Raw genomic sequence first — 21,661 nt, 5'->3', positions numbered from 1 at the left:
AGTATATATATATATATATATATATATATATATATATATTGTATTACTGACCGTTGATTGGTCAGAGCTTTACTGTGGGTATATGCGAGGTTGTTTTAGCGATTGTTGGTTAGGGGGCTAGTACTACGTGGACTTCCGGGGTATTTAATGAGATGTCGTTAGCTGATCGAGTGGTCGTTAGTCGGGTGTCGGGTGTCGTTAGCTGATCGGAAAGCTGATCGGGTGGATTGAAAAGAGAACTACATCTCTTTTTCCCGTAAAGCAGACTTTTTTTTACAAGTTAAAGTATCGCTCATATGTTACACGCCCACATCGCCCCTCGTACAAAGCTATTGGTTTATTCTATACCCAGTAGCCTGCAGTATTTATTGAAATTCATACCGATATTTTGTTGTTAAAAACATAAAAATACGATAGACACTCTCCATATAAGTAAAATGACATTTTCGTATGATATTATAGATTCGTGTTTGTATTTCTTCCCTTTCAGATCCACAATCTTGTTACAGTTGTTTGCATGGGTACTGGTTCAGCGAAATCGAGGGTGGCTGTATTGCAAAAGAATTAAACTACCTTGGGTGGACTGACTTAGAAGCTTGCATTTGTTACGGGCTGTTTGTTTGGAGTTTCGTTACACTTGTAACCATAGCAACGATCATGTGGCGTCATTGGAATACTCCAGTAATCAAGGCTATTAATCGACCTTTGACCTTTCTCCAAATACTAATTAACATGGCCATCTTGATAATCACGATGGTTCACTTGGGATACCCAACACGTTTCAAATGCGGTTTGTATTTCATTTTAAAGTCGCCATTAATTACCGGAATGGTCATGTGTTTTGTTGTCAAAACCCAGCAGGTTATCAAACTATTCAAATCGAAATTACCAGCGAAACAGTCACGACGTCGATACCGCCAAATATTAGCAGTGGTTACGATATCGTCTGTTCAATTAATCGCGGTATTTACCTACGTCATTCTAAGACCGCCTTCTATTTCATTTCTCGAGGGTAATTCTCCTAGTGTTATCTACGTAGAGTGCGACTACGGGAAGCTCTCGGTCATCCCTCTGTACCTCATCAATAACGCACTTATCGTGGTGTGTTTTATATTAACATTCAAAGCGCGCAGTCTTCCACAACATTTCGGTGAATCGCGGTATATAACGTACGGCGTTGGGTGTGCGTACTCTTGTTGGGTTGCCTTCCTTCCTCCAATATACATGCTGCATGGGAGGACCAAAACGCTCTACGAGATCTTACTAATCTACGCCTACGTTTTCTCATTGCAGAGCTTCTATTTTATCCCGAAATGTTACGTCATTTTATTTACACCGGAGAAAAATACCGTCCAAGCAATGCGAAAGTTAACTCTTAGACACATGAGAAGGAGGTCATCGAGGGTTAAATTGGATGCCATATCTTTCAAAGACGTGCATCTGTCCGCCGAAATGGGTGGTATCGATCATTATGCCGACGTCACCTTTAATGAGCTTGACGTACATTATCGAAAGGAAATATCAATAAGAAACGGTCATGTGATATCACCATATGATGAAGACGGATTGAAGGATAAACCTACCAACATGCATATTCATAACCTGAAGCGAACAAAAAGAGTGAAATCGGTTACATTCTTGGAGGAAAATATTTCCGAAGATGGTGACGCAAATATTTCGGGAGAAGGTGACGCGACGCATGCAGAAAGCAATACTTTCATGTCGATAGTGAAAACTGAACCACCTGAAATAGTCATGATCACTCCCGAAGGGTTGCGTTTAAAATCGCCATTGGGCACAATGGATGAGTCTATTTCGATACGGGCGGACGGTAATTCATCGAAATATAATGTTAATACGAGAAGTGGATCTTCAACAGGAATGCCAAGTAAAGGAAAAATAATTCATCAAACAAACAGACGCACAATGTCAAATCTGTGTTACGTAACAGATGGCATTACGAGACAACTTTACCATCAAAAATTAAACGTTATGATTGATCTTGGTCCTTTTCAACCTATAACTGGCCAAAATCCTAAGATCGAAGATGTCAGAGAGATACCTATAATAATTGGACACATTAGTCAATAAATCAAGAAAAATACAGGGAACAGGAAACTTTTGTTGCAATATACTGAAACTTTTACGGTGGCCGGTAAGGGACGCTATAAAAACTAAACGAAGTATATAAATTGAGATAAATCAAATCTGACATTGAAGAAACAAGGAATAAAGCTACTGTTGAAATACTGCTTTAGAACTTTACGGTGGTCATGAAGGGACACCATACTAAAATGAATAATGAACTTGAAGTAGTCCTTCAACTTTAGATTTTCAGATTTGTTTTTTAGACTTGAAAATTTACGTAATATTAGGTCGACATTTCGGGATAACCATTTCTGAAATTTTTCTGACGTCCTTTGTGAACACTGTAAATTCGACATAAGGAAAATGAAACAAAAATACCCGAATTTGTAGGGGAATCTTAATAAATTGGAATCCATTTGTTATTTCCTAGAATTCTCGTGTAAAAGTCCCTTATATAATGTTGTTTGATATTCCCAGTGGTTTATATTACCATTGATTACCCTTTGAGTAGGATATGATCATTTCGTATTGTTAAAAGTAAGGGGACTGAAGCAGAAAAAGGTCAAACATTTACATGAAAGAAAGAAGAAAAAAAGCGCTATAGAATTGCGAAACAGTGTCAATGTTAAACTTAAAAATTTAACCCTAAAAAAGATAGAAAAAAGAATATTTAAGGGGAAAAAAAGACAAAGAGACAACTCAGTCTTTCTATTTAAAGACATTAATAAATTGGGAAGGATTTAATTTTTGGCAGAAGTACTATCACAAACACACGCTCCACTGACTCCAGTTTGTAATAATGGAAGGTATATGAATTTTCTTGACATCATTCCCTAACTTATGACGTTGTACATCAGTTATGCAATTAAAAAAATTGGATGTAAAATAAAATCATATATGGATAATCATGCACTGCCACAAAATGTTGCGTCATTTTGTTCTTCTGCAAGCGTGATGTTTACGTATTATTTAGAATCTAATTATTTCTTTTTAATTCCTTTGTTCTATCTGTCGTAATTGGTTTTGTTTGTTCTATATATACATACCGTAGTGTTAGAATATCTGTGTATAGTTTGAGAGGTCAATGCATAAATATCATTTTATAACTAGTTCGGAAACGACTGTTTGTAACCGAAACTCAAAAGACTTCAGCATTTTGAAAATTTCTTCCAAAACAAATATCATACAAACGAACAATACAGTGAATTGATGTAATTCGTTTTAACTTTTGATATGGACATTTTTCAGTTAGGAATATACATATCGTAAACTTAGGAAGAATAATTGTTCTTAAGACGAGAATTGTTATTAAATTTAGAAACATTCATAAATAACCTTTATGAAATAGAGCCCTGGTTTAGACACTTCTGCAGTCATTTCGATCATGCTTAAAATACGACAGTAAAACTGTAACGGTTTAATATTTTGTATAAATCTCGCCATGAGAAGCAGCAAGTCGAAAAGATAAAATGGAATAAAATGTTAAAGCTCCAGGTATAGTCAAGTGATAATTTCGAGAAAAAAAGTCTAGATATTGAAATTGTCATAATATCAAAGGAAACGGTAGAAATAAGGGGAGAGAAAAATAATCGACATTTTGTAAGTCCATGGCCGATTGAGCCAGTATATCATCTACCAACGCTTAAATTTGTCTGGGGAAGACCTCCCAGCTTTATCGGTTTTCTACCACACCACTTTAGCATTGCTTTTAATTATAATTATTATAATAATATGTTTCATTTTGTCAACAATGTCATTTATTCTCCGCAACTATATATATGTTCCAGAAATAGCCAATGATGTGAAATAAAATACCTTCTTTTCTTACTGGCGCCATTTTGTGTATATTTACCGAATATTTATTTCTGTTACCTTAAACAAAAACAAAAAACTAATAATAGTTTATTACGTTAAAAAAGTTACACGTGCACCGCACTCGAATTTACCTACGTGTGTTTTTGCATGTCACTCAGTTTGACTGGTGTACAATGCTATTGTATTATTTCATTGCCCATTGCTTTTTCCTTTTTTCTTTTAAGCCGGAGGGGAAATACCAAGCAATTTTGTCCATTGTTATTATCGTGTCGAAACGGGTTTTCAAACTTATTTAAGATTAATCTGTAGTCCCATACATACTCAAAAGAATACACCAGTATTCATCACATATTTGTGAGTGTGAAATATTTTGATTGTCATGTGACGACGTATATCTGCGCCAGATAAGGGAAACAAACGGGTGTACCAAATTGTTAAACAGCAGCCTGACCTCGATCTCGTTGACGTCTTTGTTCTTCTTCACGAATGAGGTGACTTTCTGCAAAGCTCGACACTCACTCGTCGCCGGTTATACCTTATATGGATGGGTATACTAAGCATAACCATAATTATATAGGGCAAGGAGAGTGGTCTATTTCTTCTCCGACTGGATGTAACAGATATAAAGAAATTATAAATTCAGAAGAAAGCACAAGATAACGACTACAATTTTCCATCGATTGAAGATGGAGCAGAGAAGAAGGGGGAGGGGGGGGGGTAAACCCCGTCACATTTGCGCACGCCACTGCAACGTTTGGGGTCGGTGTCGGCTCCTTTTAAACCCCGGTATTCATACGTTTTGACTTTGGGTCCCACTTTTGACCTTTATTGTCTTGGTGACCCTCCATAGGAAGGGATCTACAAATCGGAGTTTCCACTTAGGTACATGGAGCAGTAACTGATTTGAGGATCGGGAAGAGCGGGTGGTGGTCTTCCGACTGATCATGCTTCTCATGTATTCTGGTGCTAATCCATGCAAGGCTTTATATGTGAGCAGGATGATCTTGAAGTTTATCCTGTAGGAAACAGGTAACCAGTGCAGTTGCCGAAGAATAGGAGTGATGTGGTCGAACTTCTTTGAGCGTGTGATGATTCTGGCTGCTGTATTATAGGTTTAGGTTGTCTGTCGCGTCAGTGTAGAGTAAGTTGCAACAGAACAAACACACTGAATGCACGCAGCTGAAGTTCATTCTTTGCCTAGCTCACATTGTTATCATCATGACGTCACAGGTCACTGTGGATCATGAGATCATCAAACCGCTTTTCACGAAAAGTTGAAATTTTGTTTTAATAATCCACAAGTTTAGGAGGGGTTTTTTTTGCCGCCTTTCCCAACATCAAATTGACCATATTTTTCAGATAATTATGTACCCAGGAATCCAACTTAAATACTCGTGAATAACATCGTATTTTTTCGTCGATGCTGAATAGCATTATAGTTCATCTTTAAACGACTATCGATGAGTAGGTCACAACGATCGAGTTACATTGCGCCGTTTCAAGTTTATTAAAAATCCAGTATAAGTAGATGAAAGTTCATATTAATAAATAGGGTATGAAAAACAGTTAAGAGTTTTAAAGCTTGAAATAGCATGTACTATATGTAAAAATAATAAATCCAAAGTTAATAAAAAAAATTAAAGTAGGTTTAGTTGAACAACACCCTGAATAAATATGGCAGCCCTATAAACGAAAGAATTTTTAAAACGTTTTGAGTCCTCTTCAGTCGGACAGTATGCGGTTGACTATATGAGGTATCCGTAACATCAACAGTGAACTTATTCATTTAATAAGCTCAATGCATACCCCATGTATAGGACAATCTTAATTTGCATATAAAGGTCTGGGCCGTGGCCTATCCTTATATAATAAGCTCTGACCCATATATAGAACAACCTTAATTTGCATATAAAGGTCTGGGCCGTGGCCTATCCTTATATAATAAGCTCTGACCCATATATAGAACAACCTTAATTTGCATATAAAGGTCTGGGCCGTGGCCTATCCTTATAAAATAAGCTCAATGCATATTGACCCATATATAGGACAACCTTCATTTGAATATAATGGTCTGGACCGTGGCCTATTCAGTGATAACGCGATGTTATTTGGTATAAATACAACAGCGATTGAAGGTGATATACGAAATAAGTACGATATATAATAAAAGGACAATCCATGGACCATGCACAACATTAGGCCAAGTTTACCTCTGACCTACATTGACCTTTGACCTCGATCCTTAACAACCACATAAGTACTATTTTAATATTTGTCGCATTATCCACTACATTTCTTGTGGTTTCATGACATTTCCAACATACTGGGGGTAATTGGCTATATTTTTTAATTGGGGTATTTGACCTCTGATCTATGACGTCACCAATCACACAGGCAAGAGTTTTCATGGTCAGGCACCTATGCCCACCAAGTTTAAACGTGATCGGACACACATTGTAGGAGGAGTTCAAGACACACCTTTTCGCACAATTCATGCCAAGTTTACCATTCACTTCAATTGATCTTTGACCCTGACCCCCTAAACACCCTAATCTGTCCTATTTTAAATTTGTCTCATCATTCTCTGCACATAGTTTCGTGTACATTTTATCCCTAACATTTTGACGAGCAGAAAATGGCTAAAACCAATTTTTGGCCTGTTAGACTTGGATATATGATGTCACCAATAACGCAGGCAAGAGATTATATGGTCAGGCACCTATCCACCAAGTTTGAACTTGATCGGACTTACTTACGGTCTAGAAGGAGTTCGCGACACACGTTTTTGCTCACTCTCTGACACAGACACACACACACACACTTCTTCCTCAAATTTCTGATGTGGGGTGAATTACAATATCTCCTTTCCCTATACATGTAGGGAGATGAGAAAATGACGGGGACGTGCAAAGAGGATTGGTTTATTTTCGAAAATAAATGGATACAGGCTGGTAATTTTAAAACTCTAATTTCTTTTCTTCTATTCCGTTCCTTGTGAATTGTTTTCGAAGAAGAAATGACAAATTCGAAGTACCAATACAGAATCAATATGAGGTGTATTACATATGCGGAAGTCACGAGTAATTTAACTGACGATTAATAGACAATGGTTGGGTTTCACTTTCAAAGATTAAGAGAAAGAGGTTGGTCTCGATTTGCTTTTATACAGTGAGGCATATCATTAGGTCGATTTGAAACATGTCTTTTTCAGCTGCTTACTTTTTTCTGGGAAATTACCAATGATAAATTTCAGTTTAAAGTGAAGTATTTATAAAAAACATCCTGTAATGGAATATATTTGTTAATGACTGATTTCACCACATGACGATGTATTATTATCATTTACTTCAGTGTGATAAAGTGAAATCCTATAGTATATTACGATACACACTTAACTCAACTGTTTTCAGTATCAAAATTTGAGAGGGAAAAAAAGGAAAAAGAAAATAATAGAAACATTGTACAATTTTCCTTAAAATAGCATGTAAACGTGGCGTCTTACATTCCAAATAATTCTGACTACTAAATTAATGATGTAGGATTTCAGTCCGCCATCAGGGGTTATGACAGGGGTCTTGTCTGACCTCTCGCGAAATATTAGTAGTTTATTTAGTACCCCTGCCCACCCCCCCCCCCCCCACCACCACCAAAAATTGAGTCTTCCATGCTTCACATGATATTTTCAAATCTGGATCCTCACTGGATCCACAGGGTGGGAAATAAGCTGGTAGCAGCGACCGATTAGTGCTCCTTCACTTCCCCTCCCTCAAGAAGACCATCAGAAATCTCTTGTTTTAGATTTTGTGTGCATATTTAAAAAAGAAAAAAAAGCATGGTAAAAACTGGTGTGTAAAAAGTTGAATCCGCAGCCTCCAATCACTGACAACGTTATCATGATGCTGTTTATGCTCATGCATGTACCCAAGCCTGTTTGGCTCCCGTCCCGTACGTCACTGGATTGTTACACTGCAGTATACTTCGCTGCTAGAGTAGCCTTCTCCGACACAAATTCTCTGCACAACGGTGTTTGATACAAACCATTCTTATATAATGATTTCATACCAACACAACTCTCTACTGACGTCGAAACTTACTGTGTGAATAAGCAATCGCTAACCACTATTCACACAGCTGTCATGCGAATGGCGACCATGTTTCTAAAACGAAATAGGCCTAAGCCTACCCTAATACTGTAATAGGCCTAGGTCCGCTAGACAGTATTAGTAATACCATGGAGCATTTGGGAAATGTCCAGAAGAAACAGAATTGCCGGTGCCAAAACAAATGGCAATGTCACCCTAATAATTAATATAGTAAAATGATTTAGGCCTAGCCTAGGCCTATTTACACCCCTGCCAATGTGCTGCCCTAAACTAATTTAGCCTAGCTTATAGTAGAGCAGTTTAGGCCTAGGCTAGGTCTGAAACTTTAACCTTTTAGTTTTAGTTCACGTTAAAGTAGTCACCACCTAGGCTAGCGGGCGTATCCTGATTAAGGCTAGCCTAAGCCTATAGGCCTAGGCTATATCATTGTCAATACTATACTTTAAATTCGCAGAACTAGACCATACATATTTACAACTATACATTTATCACTCTGTTCTTTCTGTGTAACTAGAACTGACCCTTCTGTGTCGTAGACTGCAGTTGCTTCTTTAATTGCTCTATCCTAGACACATTTGTAAACTTTTGGTAACCTTGACGGTGAAATCCATCAGGAAAAATAAGAGGCTCCGACGCGAATGTGTCGTCGAGGTCACCATCGTTACTCGTTTATCGTTAGGTCTACTAGTAGTAGTAGTACTACTAGGCCTCAACAATTCAGGTCTGGAAATGAACAGTTTGTTAGCGATTTCCCCATGTTCTGTGTTTTGTTTATCCAAAATCGAATATTTTCGATGAATTTTGTCTATGACGTTTTAGTGAATGATTCTTAAATTATCACTTAGTTTAAATTGATACAAAGTGCATCAAACACACATTTTCCTAAGTGTGACCTGTAGATCACATGAATAATGAATACAACGTGAATAACTCCCTGGTTACAGACGTCACGCGATTTGCATGTCTTGATTGGCTGAATCTATCATTGTAAGATGTGTATTTGCTAAGTCGATATCAACTCAAAATTTACTTAATGTCTTCAAATTTAGATAAAATAAACGTGGAAACATTTGGGATTATGATTCAAGATACTTTTACTAAGGTTTTAGTGGAGTTTATGTTCTACACGAATCGAGATTACGAAACAACACTATACAACCACTCGGCCCTTACTTTACCAGTTTCATTTATCTTTTTTTACAAAGTTTCGTAACGTAAACATTTAGACCTTTTCTTTTCAAAGAAAATCAATGTATAGAGTAGCTTGATGAATCTTGAGGGACTTTCCCACACCAGTACGAACCTTTGCCATGTGCACATAATTTACACTTTGATGCGAAAGAGAATAACCAGTTTCGTATAATTGGTGAGTGACAAGTTTTTTTCTTTGAAAAGAGATTTGAATTTGAAAATTCATCGGGTGGGTATGAGATAGTGGACGTTCACTTATTTATATTATGGCACCTGGTTGTTCTATCTTGTCCACAAAAAGGGCAAATCAATTCAGATTTGGGGGGAAGGGGCGGGGGTTAAGGAGGGGTGAGAGGAGAAAGGAAGAAGGAAAAACGACAAAAAGAATCAATTTCAAGTTTATCATATAAATATATATTCTTTTATCATTTTCTTTGGTAAAAATTCTTTGTAAAAAAATAATTTTGGTTCATCTGCAAAACTATGACTTCTATCGGCTAACAGTACTGCGCTGGTAACACGTCTTAGGTTTCCTTACAATTTCAACGTGGATACAGATCAATTTAAAACATAAATATGAAAGATGAAACAGAAAGGTAACTGGAGGAGAGGGGGGAGTGAGATGTACAGATAGAGGTCTGGATTGTACCCGCGGCCAGACGTAAAGACATATATCCATCTCGTCCCACCTAATACATAGTTACATTGGAGACAAACTGAAAATAGGCACATAATGACCAAATTGGACCATGTCATACACCCCACTCCCACCTTGCTCCGCCAGCACAAATAGCCCATCTCCAGGGCAATCATTGTCTATCATTCTTATATTACATAGATTCTTGTGTAAAACTTTTCCGAATATAAATTTCGACTCCGTCACCCATAACTAGGAATAGATTTTCAACTACAGTCGTTTTTACTAAGTAACCCATGGGGGCAGTCATTTTGGAACCACTTATCATGCCAAATATGTTACAAATTCTCTGGAATGGAATAATAAAATGTTGCATAATAATGGAAATACAAACAGTATATTAAATACTACCAGTATATATGATTATAATTTATTGCATACTTCTTTACCATTTTTAAACCTTTTTTGTAACCATTTCAAGAAAATGGTATGAATAACTAGGAATAGATTTTCAACTACAGTAGTTATTACTAAGTAACCTATGGAGGCAGTCATTTTGGAACCACTTATCATGCCAAATATGTTACAAATTCTCTGGAATGGAGTAATAAAATGTTGCATAATAATGGAAATATATACAGTATATTAAATACTACCAGTATTAATGATTATAATTTATTGCATACTTCTTAACCATTTTTAAACTTTTTTTGTAACCACTTCAAGAAAATGGAATAAATAACTAGGAAAGATTTTCAATTACAATCGTTTTTACTAAGTAACCCATGAAAGTAGTCATTTTGGAACCACTTATCATGACAAAATCGTTACAAATACTCTGGAATGGACTAATAAAATGTTGGATAATAATGAAATATAAACAGTATATTAAATGCTACCAGTACATATGATTATAATTTATTGCATACTTCTTAACCACTTTTAAACCATTTTTTAATTACCATTTCAAGAAAAATGGGATGAATACTTCTGTTATTGTGCAGTGTGAACAGGATAAGTTCAAATATGATAGGATGGTACTGGTTAAATATATCATCTTCACAAATAAAACAACAAAACAAATGGATGATAGAAAGTCAGTGCTTAATTCTCTGTAGTGTAATAAAAAGGTGTAAATAGGTGTAAATTGCTGCTGGAGGAAAATTTGAAGAAATTTATTATTTGGATGATTAAATTACACTGAAGTAAAACCTTATAATAAGAGACAATTCAGATAATTAGATATTAGAAATATACACAGTATACATAGAATATTATTTAATTTCATACATTGAAAATACATTGATATATTAGATATGTGTGGTACTCATATCTGTTCTGATTTATGTTGTATATCACCATAATGATTTTTCACCCAATCTAAAATGATAAAATGAAAAGCTCTATTCTCTTTCTATAGCAACAACATGCTGAATTTGCAAAACTATGAATGTCTAAGTCAATCATAATTGACAAGAACAAAAATTACATATTAATTACATTTTTCTTAGATACTCTTATTGCACCTGTTTAAAGGAAATGTTATTGTAACATGCATACATAGCCTGTTTTTTTTTTTTTTTTTTTGGGGTTAGCTGCCTCAGTTAAATTACTTTGAAAGACTTGTGTGAAAGTTGGCTACAAAGTTTACACCAGCAACCCACTAATATAATTTTTAATTTCAGCTACTAGCAGTTAATATAAGAGCACACTCGTTGAATATAAATATGATTGCACGATACTACCCCGCATGAATCGTATAGTGAATCCTTACGGAGGAAACATTAAAGTAAATATGTAGGAAATGTCATAACTTTGCATAGATTTTTCCTTTTTTTTAAACTTTGAAAGCAGCTGGATTTCTATTGCCATTTATTAATCTAGTTTTTAAATTGCTGAAAATGGGTCTGCATCTTACAACCCTCTAAACCTCCCCCCCCCCCCACCTCCCCTCACCAAGAAATTGATGACTTGCTCCCTGAGGTAGAAATATGGTTTATTAGGAAGCTTCTTAGATCAAAGCGAGAAACAAATGAAGTCCCCCCCCCCCCCCCCCGATAAGGCTACTAAGCTAGTGAAAGAAGCATGTCAAACTTGCTTTAGAATTCCTGCTGTAGACTAACGTCGAATTAGTTCACCTTCATCGTGTTCGTGTTCGAATACCGAATCCATCTCGAAAGCACTTTCAGAACTCCTCGATGGTAGTTTAAGCTGAGGAAACAATTCAAATAGGGGCTTCACCGGTACTCGAGCTGTTGCACCCACTTGCTCTACAGCTCTGTCCTCTACAGCACTGTCACTCTGTGATCCCTGAATGCTGGTGGAGTCTGCTTCAATGACATCACCAAACATTAGGAGGTCTGACTGGTGAGGCCATGAACTAGGCTTTGGTGTCTTGCAGTTTGTCTAAACATGACAAAAGTAATGAAAAAAATGAAATTGGTAACTTCAATTTGGTAAACATTTGTAAATGAATCAGTGAAGAGATGGGATTGATTGATAAATTTTGAAAATTTTCCCCTCTCACTTAAACATAACGGATTGAAATGATCATCCATAGTTCTTCCATGCTTGATGCTCTAAACAAAGCCTTGCCCCCTTTTATAAAACTTTATATCACTGTATAACAGTGATATCATACAAGATGAATGTTTCAGTGGCGATGGCATTGAATATACTGTACTATAAAATTCCTATTATCTTTGTTGTTCTTGTTGCATGCACCCCATCACTTCTGCTATTCACCTGAGTTGTGACCAAAAATTGCTTTTCTAACCAAGCAAATGAAGGTCATGCCCGTCAGTTTAAATGTCCTTATGTTTCTCCTGATGGATTTCTCTCAAACCATACTGTAAATTTTCATGAACTTACCAAAAAAAAGATAACAACCCTTTGGACACATTACAAGAATCCATGCCTTGCTAAATGATGTCTTTGATACTTTTCTGACGTCAAGATTCTCATAACTATCAAGCTTCTGATCTTCACCTAGACAATTATTCTCGTAATGAATTTTTGCTCCTTTTTTTTTAAATTTATGGGAGTTATTTTCTTCTTTCTTATATTTAACTTTTTTCTTCAAATTTTGAAAGTTTTCTCTGTGCATTATTGACTTGTAAAACACAACATTGTAACAATTGTTCCCTCACCTGTCTTCTGGGGTGTGCACTGCTTTGTCTTCTTTGATGCCTGTATCTTTCTTCATCTTCTCTGGCCATCGTCGGAAATTCTAGTGACTTGATCAGAGCGATCTAGATGCAGCAAAAATAAGAGAAAATTTGCATGTTGAACGTGAATGTGTGCGTTATAAAATGTAGGTTCTCTGTTCAAAAGATGGACTCAACTGAGTCAGTCGTTGGCCTGATGTTTACAGCAGAAAAATGTAGAAAAGGCAGAGAATGAAAGCAAACTTATGTAAGATGATCTGGATCACACAAAATCCTTTTTGTAATTCTTTAACACTTTCTTGTTGGTTTGGCTATGGGCAGGCTATTCAGAATTAATGGGACAAACTAAGTCTTAGATTTAGAAAGAAAAAATATACACATTGGTCCAACACACATCTTGATAGCTTGTTCCATTGCGGAGATATTTTGTGGTTATTATTATTATTATTATTATCATGAGATTGACTCATTTTATTTGAGCTACTAACTTGTGTAATCCTTCATGATGTCAGTCATGGACAACACATCAGACCATCTCTGCGTTTCATTGTGTTCCGATCACGCAATGATGACTCCTCCACAAGCAGTAATACCGTTTAGATTAGATGAACACACCTGATCAACCTTACTAACCTAAACTAAAATGCCCTCAAACATTCAGAGTTACAAATCAAAGAGAACTGTTGATGTAGTTTGTGTATGGCGTCACATATTATTACACAATGTACTCATCCAAATAGAAGTGAATATCTCAACAATGAAACAAGCTGTGTTAAGCTGAGAGTTGGAACCATGTGCTTCTGTTCACACACTCTGTAAATCTTAGGCTTTCTTTTTCCTTAAAATGTTACCTTTTCCTGATAATCTTGAAGGAGAGACTCTGCTTCCATCGACTTCTTTCTCAAACTGATAGCCTCTTGTTTGTACTTGTTTTTCTCCTTCTTTTCTGTCTTGAAGTCCTCTATGCATATTTGAAGCTGAAAAATAAAAATAATAAAGTATATAATAATATAAAATTGAAAAGAAAAGGAAACACAAGTAGAAATGATAAGGCCATGAACCAGTGCCTGAGGCTTTGTTCACGCTTTTTCTTTTAAAATATATAAACGAGAATATCCAAAAAGGAAGAACAAACACTAAAATAGGATCAAGAGTAAGAAAACTTTAAAAATCAAGAATACTGCACAGAGCTGTATAACCTAATTCTACTGCCTGGAATAAACACAGCGCCAGATTATTTTGCTCTTTCATGGGTGGAAAGATTACTCCCCAAATTTTCTGCAACATTCAAGCAGTAAAGCTGCAATCTGCCTTGGTTATAACTACTGTGAGAGACAACTTTTGGTTAGAACAGTTGGTCTTACAGGTATATCTCATCATGAGTGAGTGATTAATGACATAATCAGATCTCTTCATTTGCAAACCTCACTTTTACAAACATCGTATTGGCTGCAATTTAAGTTGAATTTTATAACATAACAGGCAAACGTATTTCAGGCACCTTTATCTTTCCTCCCATACGATTGTGATAAAAAATCAACCAAGAAAATAAATATCTATCCTCAATAGTTCAATTATAATGATAATCTGAAATTTGTCCCATCAGACACTTACATAAGATAAAGTGTTCATCACACACATGCCAGGCTATCCCAGACATGTTTTGATTATTTGAACCGGGATTGAGACAATTACTGACAAAGCTTGAGACTCTACTCAAAATAGTTTTTTTTTTTTTAGGATCAATAAACTCTCTTTTAATTACCTGTTGTTGCAATAGCTGTTCATTCTCTGCATTGGCTTCTGTGGTATTGTTCATTCGTCTTAGAGAGTCAACTTCCTTCTCAAGCTCGCACACTCTCATCGACAATGTCCTTTCTTTGGCCTCTTTCTCATCCAAATCGTCCATGAGTTTACTGAAGTTGCTAATGATATTTTGATTGTCCCTAATAGTTTTCTCAAGTTCCCTCTCTCTGGCCTTCATCTCCATGAGTTCTTTGTCTCTGGCCTGCAGCTTCTTCTTCGTTTTTTCGAGGTCTCTTCGTATCCCGTCGACATATCTTTCACGTTCCTTGTTATATTTTTGCCACTTGTCATTCATTACTGTCACGTCTCTCAATTGTTCCAAAATTCGCCTTTCGCAAGTCTGGTAATCCCCCACATTGGTTGCACTTGTACACGGTGTGGAATCTGCTGAGATGTTTTCCAGGTTCTCCATTTGTTGTAGTATTGGTGGTGAGACAGACATATTCAAGACTCTATAAGACAAAAAGGGGGGAGGCATGAAGAAAAATGATATAAAAATAAAGCAATGTGTGCAACACATGTACATAATTTGAAGTCCATAAGTTCCAATTAATTTGCACTGTTCCAAGTGATTCCAAAGAATTTTGCATCATTTTAGCCTAACATCTGTAATGAACATATATGTATGCTTTTTGACATTTTTGCTGTTGATAAAAAAAAACTGTGATTGTATACTGTAACAACCTAAATGGATATTAGCACACTATCAGCTATCCTACAGTATACTCATGTGTAAATGCATTAACCTGCATTTAGTATCAGAATAGCAGTTGATTGATTCATAGTTAGATGCTAATTCAGTATTAATACCCCCATAACAATGGAGTTGATCAGCCTGAACAGGAAAGTTAGAATATCATTCCCAGTACTAGACGGATGAAACGCCGTACACTAGTAACAGCCCAGTCATGTAGAGACCTGCCGAACCCTATAAACAGTACGGTAACTGTACTGCTCATACAGAAGGCACCCATAGCGCTATTATCTACATCTAGCTTTCTACAGTATTAATAAGTAAGCATGGCAGTCTTTATTAGAAAAGTTATATATTTTGCAGTGGGTTAATGCAAGGATTCTAGTATATTCCTTCACTGGTCAACTGAACACTAATTTCAGCCATTGGGATACCGGTGTAAATCCCACAATGAGCGATTTGGAGCAGACCGTACTGCACACAGTAAGCACGGCTAAAGTTACACTACAGTAAGGCATTGCCATGCAGGTGTATTACAGATCAGAAAATATATCAACTCACAAAAATAATAAAAGAAACATAAGCAACTTACCGTCCAAGGTCAGGAATATTATAATCCAAAAGGTACAAAAAGATACGAAGAATTGGTAAACTATTCGACGTTTGTTCTGGTGTTTGTTGTAAGGTTTGTTTCGTTTAACTGTTGTGTCAGATGTTGAGTGGTCTTCGTTCTATGACTAAATGCGCAACTGTATATATAAGCTAGTTCTATAAACGTTTGTACGGAAACTTAAACGTGCCGTACGTTTGCTTACAATTGTTTACGTCATTTCCATTCTTAGTCAACGTTTCTGCGCATGTTCAGTATCATTTTCCGGAACAAACTAGAATGGATTCGAAACCGGTTGTTTCTTGTTAGCTTAGCCCATACAGGGAATTTCCTGGTTAATGCAATACGAATCTGCGCCTGAGTTGAATGTTTATTCATAGATGTTAATTCACTAGATATGTTTGACGATTGTCTCTTGTCTTTACCATGGAAACCTGCGGTTATATGAATACTGATAGCGCGGTAACGGTACTGTAACTTGGCGTTTCCCAAAATTATGCATGTGTATGTGCACTGATAGACTCTGTATTGCTGTGTTCGTTAGTCAAATTGTAATCAATTTGTCAATATCAAAGCCTTAACGTCAACGGCCAAAATTGCCACAGTGAATCAAGAAAACTGAAAAGTATGTGTTCTTTGTATTTTTGGCCGAATCTGTTCAAACAATTGATGAAATCACATAGTTGAAGGATAAAACTAAACCAATGAACAAAATCACCGATATCCTTTAAAAGAACATTAATGCCATTAATTTTTCATAGGCCTATATACCATCATAAATGTGCCACGGACCGGAGGGCAATATGAAACAATAATGCATGTAACTACTCATTAAATTTGTTGTTGCAATGCGTGAAACGGGCTTGACCATGCTCACTGTCCGTAGCCGAAGTTGTTTTACATATAGGGCTTAGTTAAATTTGTATAGGGCCTAAGTTCTGTGGATCCATTCTGAACTAGCTGTTGTGACTTGAATACACTAGCTGCACCAGCTGAGTTTCCATTTATGTACCATTTTTTATGATTCTACTGAAAATCTGCAGTAGTAAGGGTAGCAAGTTGATGTCTCCATAAATGAGATATATTGGATACAGGGGAGGAGCAGTGACCTATACTGGATCAAAAGTCGATGGTCAGATTAGCCTGGTTTGTCACGTCACTCAGGGATAAGGGCCGAATGGGTGTCAACTTTTTTTCAAACTGAATATACAGTTACAGTGATCAATACCTTGATCTCGCTCCAGGGTGGAACATATGAGCCTCGATAATCATCAATATGAGTTATGACCCCCATATCATGAGACAACCCCCAAAATATCTGTGTCTAATATCATTTATGCTCAGTCCACATCCTCCACATCACAAAAAAAAAACGCCGTGGTTCATTCATACGTATAGCCTGTTGAAAACAAGATGGTGTACACGTGACCATAATCAGGTGATAGTAGCCTGATTATGTAGGCCTATGTATGCTGCATGCGGCAGTACTAAACACTCAAATTCTGCTAATGCCACTGTTAATGCATGTAGCTAAAGTCCCCCCCCCCCCCCCCTCGACACTCGAACCATTGCTGCCCGTAATAAGACTTTCTTTGGGCCAGTATAGAACAACACCCTACTGTAACTGCCTGAACTGACAGAACATTTATACGTTTCAATTGATACTATAGGTGCTCAGCGGCAGGTATACCAGTTTGACGAAGAAATTAACTTTGTTCTACCCGATGAGATGTTGTAATCCGTAGTTTTATTGAATTTGGTTGCACAATACTAGATTCCTGCCATGTAAATTATTTACGGAAGTCCACATGACATCGAACTGTCCTATCTATATCCATATCATAATTTCAGTTTGAACTTTAAACTCACTGACAGTGTATTTGAACTCATGGATTTTCCGAGTCAACTTAGGGGATTCCGAACTTACATAGTCTGACGATATGCCAGGGGAATACCGTTACAGCTAAAACATAGAACAATGATTGTAAAACAATTGTGGTTTGGTTTATTATTTGGTTAAAACCCGATTCGTGTTATATGCCCCCCCCCCCCCCCGCACCCTAGATATGTGACTACACATAATATATGTTAGAACATAAAACAACCATTGTCTACCTCCTCACATACAGTCAATACACTTCACCTACCCCCCCCCCCCCCCCCATCCCGAACTACAATTACGCATTTACGATTTCCCCCTGATGCCCCGGTAAACACTCTTCAACATATATCATTTAACATAACGTCATACATCTTTGAATTTAAGGATTAAAAAACGACAATGAACCAAAAATACTCCCAAACTCCATACCATTTAAATGAAGTATATATGAAATATATCTGGTACTTTTTTCTTTCACTTCATAATATGAAATGCCTCCTATTTTCCCCATCTGAGTCGTTTTCTCCTCCAGGTTGCCCTGTGAACATTTCGTATATGGCAAAACCCAATGGCCACCTGAGCTTGGGGGCCCCACAGTGCGGGATATTGGGCAGGTATAAGCATGTGATTACTACGCCTTCGATTTAGAACACTATAAGATTTATAAAAGATAACTGAGTGGAAGATATATACCGTAAAAACGAATTTTACACCAATGCTTGCTTTTGTTTTCTGTTAAATTTGAAATGTTTATATCTTCATTAATAATCTTACAAAATCATGCAATTAAATGCGTGGTTGAATGTCAGTTTGCATAATTGATAAGATATGATGCTCGCTAAAAACTTCCCTTAAGATGGGATTTCATATTAGTTTGCATAACGAGCGTAAGTTGCAAAAGTGCATGCAAACCCCGATACGACGCACCACCACACCTCACCCCCGCATATTGGCATACATAACGACAAAAGCACGAAGGGAAGTTCCAATGGATGTCAGTGTTGTCTTATAGACTGCGGGACATACATGACGAGTTATTGCACAATGTACTGGCAATAAAATATGAATAAAATTCCGTCCGTAAATTTACACCTCGGCAAGATAACAACTTTGAAGACAGACGTTGGCGCCGGTGTTTACTTAATACTATGTAATCGCCTTTCTAAATAACTTTAAAAACTCCCTGATAATTGGAGTTCTTGCAATGATAACTTCTAAGTTTTAAGGGGATCGTATTTGTAAGTAAGAATCATAAAAAAGACGGAAGGTATTTCTTCATTCCTTCCTTCCTTCCTCCTTTCCAAGGGGCCGATTCCCTTGCAACCACTCAACCGCTTTCTTTTTTTCAATTGTACCCATACCTCTATGTATCACTTACACGATCGCATAACGATAACATTGCCAAGTAGAAAGAGAATCAGGTGTCAGCAGCCCTGCAAGTCCAGTCCCGGGGACAAGTATATCACTGCCCCCTAGTTCACCCTTCATCTTTCCCATTATAAAACCGCGAATACACTATTCTTCATCCAATATTCCCTGAGCCACCTATAGTTGACTCCTGGTCCAGGTGTTGTATACCCAGCTCCAACCGCCTGACCATGTCATCTCGACAGACCTACATAAGTGGCATATAATATACGCAACAGCAACAAGAAATTTACCAAGATTCTTTACTACAAGATGATGGTACATTGTTCATCCAGACTGAATATATCCCGTATAAGCAATATGCCATATATATCTATCACACACAGTACTACACAATACTACAGAGTATACTACTTATGAGCATATATAGGTAAATGGCATATATGCTACGTTGTGTAAGAAAAGTCCTAAGATATTGATTCTGTACTGTAATAACCCCTAGTTCAGTAACTTTGAGACATGTGACTTTGTAATGATGATGGCGGTGTTATAGCAAAAAAGTCCAGTATCACGATTCCTTAGAAAAGAAAACAGAAACTACACGTGATCTCTGAGTCAAAAGGTTAAAGAGGCAATCTACACTGCGCACAAATCATTTCCATATAATGATGATATAGGCCAATATACTGCGCATTCACATATACTTAGGGTTATATGGACCTCACTATATATACAGGAAGCATGTCATGCGGATGAATTACACATCTCTTTCTGTGAAACCACCTACGTTACGTTATATACGATATACTTCCGACATTAAAGATCAGCTCTCTATTATGTGCGTGCCTGTTTCTTATTTTCTTTGCTTTCTATTTCCGCAACGAGTTTCAGAAACTGTTAAGTGGAGAGCGTAATAATCGTGAATGCGATATCCTTGTTTATATATATATATATATATATATATATATATATATATATATATATATATATATATATATATATATATATATATATATATATATATAATAAACAAAGATAGTTGACCGCCGTTTAGTAGGATTTGAAAATCAAATAATCAGTTACTCTATAGTTCGTTGTCACATGAGATAGAATGACAATGGTATTTGAATATTAACAAAGCAAGGGAATATATATATATGTATATATATATATATATATATATATATGTTACTATTAGCTTGTAACTTTGAAAGAATTTGATGGATAAAGGGGATTTTCGCATAGTACATGTATTGTTTATAAATGGAATCACAATAAAAGAAAACGGAACCAAATATAATTTGGCATTACGAGACTGGAAGTGAATTCATTTTTGCATAATCATGAGATATCAGTGTCTTGGTTGATATTTCATGGAGTATGCCCCCCTTTCAAAATAGTAATTATGATAATTCCCCACGCCCCCCCCCCCCCTTCAATCTCATCGAGAATGTTCACCGAGCCTGATGAGTTTTACTTAAATAAATGTTAACATTGATCAAGTTATAATTGCCATTCCTTACGATTTTGTCGAATGAATGTTAAATGAGCAAGGAAATTAAATGAATGTGTTTTAATCCTCAGCATTTTGTCGTCACTTAGGCTTAGACACTAATAATAATCACTTCTCAAAAATTCCAAATTAAATGAAAAGATAAAAATCAAAATCACCTTTTTGGAGACTTATTTCATTCTTTGATATAAAGTAAAATTCGTGATAATAACCTATTTTGCTGGATGCAGGATATTAGTATTGAAGAGCATGGACAAAATTCGAGAGAAAAAAAGCTCAAATGTTTATCTTTACTTTTCGGAATAAGGTACTGAATAAGGTACTATGAAACGATTGGAACAAAGGGGGTGTGTGACGGGTTGAGAAAACCTTTCGATGAACTCAACAGTCACCGCCTGTCATCTGCTGTTTGAACTTTTGCAACTAAATGAACTTTGTCTGTTTAGTGCTTGCAAATTTCTCAGAATTTGGCAGTATCTCCATGTGACGTCATTTGACATGGCGCCATTAATTTGTACGGAAGCCTTTAACAAATAATAATAATAAGAATCGCGCAACTACATGTGGAAAGAAAATTGACAGTAATATACCCCCACTTATACGTTTCTTGATGTTTTCAATTCGTGGCCTACATTTCTTAACCATATCTGATCAAGAATTCCCGGTCAATACTCCGTAAATGTCGAATAAAACTTGTATGAGGGTAATTTAATTTACAGAAACAATTAACATTTTAGACAAGAAACGGTATACATTCATTCTGAAGAATAATTAGGCTATAACGTGG

The 21,661-nt window shown here is 36.4% G+C and overlaps 2 protein-coding genes across 7 annotated transcripts in view; one reads left to right on the top strand and one right to left on the bottom strand.

Moving 5' to 3' along the window:
- The window catches only part of LOC139967568 (extracellular calcium-sensing receptor-like), a 32,281-nt gene extending 28,347 nt beyond the window's left edge, over positions 1-3,934 (top strand). For 4 of the 6 annotated variants that reach the window (XM_071971509.1, XM_071971508.1, XM_071971511.1 and 1 more), the window contains exon 2: positions 491-3,933. In XM_071971509.1, coding sequence (XP_071827610.1) covers positions 658-2,091 — 1,434 coding nt within the window. In that variant the 5' untranslated portion in view covers positions 491-657 and the 3' untranslated portion in view covers positions 2,092-3,933. Of the gene's footprint in view, positions 1-490 lie in introns of all 6 variants that reach the window. The other 2 variants (XR_011793041.1, XM_071971505.1) reach the window with 2 other exon arrangements.
- A 5,654-nt stretch (positions 3,935-9,588) lies between these two features.
- Positions 9,589-16,254, bottom strand: LOC139967572 (uncharacterized). The gene is made up of 5 exons (XM_071971518.1): positions 16,094-16,254; positions 14,767-15,259; positions 13,853-13,978; positions 12,984-13,085; positions 9,589-12,240 (listed from the first exon to the last, which is right to left on the bottom strand). The coding sequence occupies exons 2-5, from the start codon at positions 15,247-15,249 to the stop codon at positions 11,953-11,955; spliced, it is 999 nt and encodes a 332-aa protein (XP_071827619.1). The 5' UTR covers positions 15,250-15,259; positions 16,094-16,254; the 3' UTR covers positions 9,589-11,952.
- Positions 16,255-21,661: the final 5,407 nt, after the last annotated feature.

The sequence above is a fragment of the Apostichopus japonicus genome, chromosome 5, assembly GCF_037975245.1.
Source record: "Apostichopus japonicus isolate 1M-3 chromosome 5, ASM3797524v1, whole genome shotgun sequence".
NCBI lineage: Eukaryota > Metazoa > Echinodermata > Holothuroidea > Aspidochirotida > Stichopodidae > Apostichopus > Apostichopus japonicus.
The sequence above is the reverse complement of the archived record's forward strand: the minus strand, read 5'-3'. Positions and strand labels throughout refer to the sequence as shown.

Coding starts and splice junctions, on each gene's coding strand:
- LOC139967572 (XM_071971518.1), bottom strand. CDS start 15,249: ATGTCTGTCTCACCACCAATACTACAACAAATGGAGAACCTGGAAAAC. Junction 13,086..13,852: donor TTCAAGATTATCAGGAAAAG/GTAACATTTTAA, acceptor TGCTGCATCTAG/ATCGCTCTGATCAAGTCACT. Junction 12,241..12,983: donor GTGCACACCCCAGAAGACAG/GTGAGGGAACAA, acceptor TGTCATGTTTAG/ACAAACTGCAAGACACCAAA.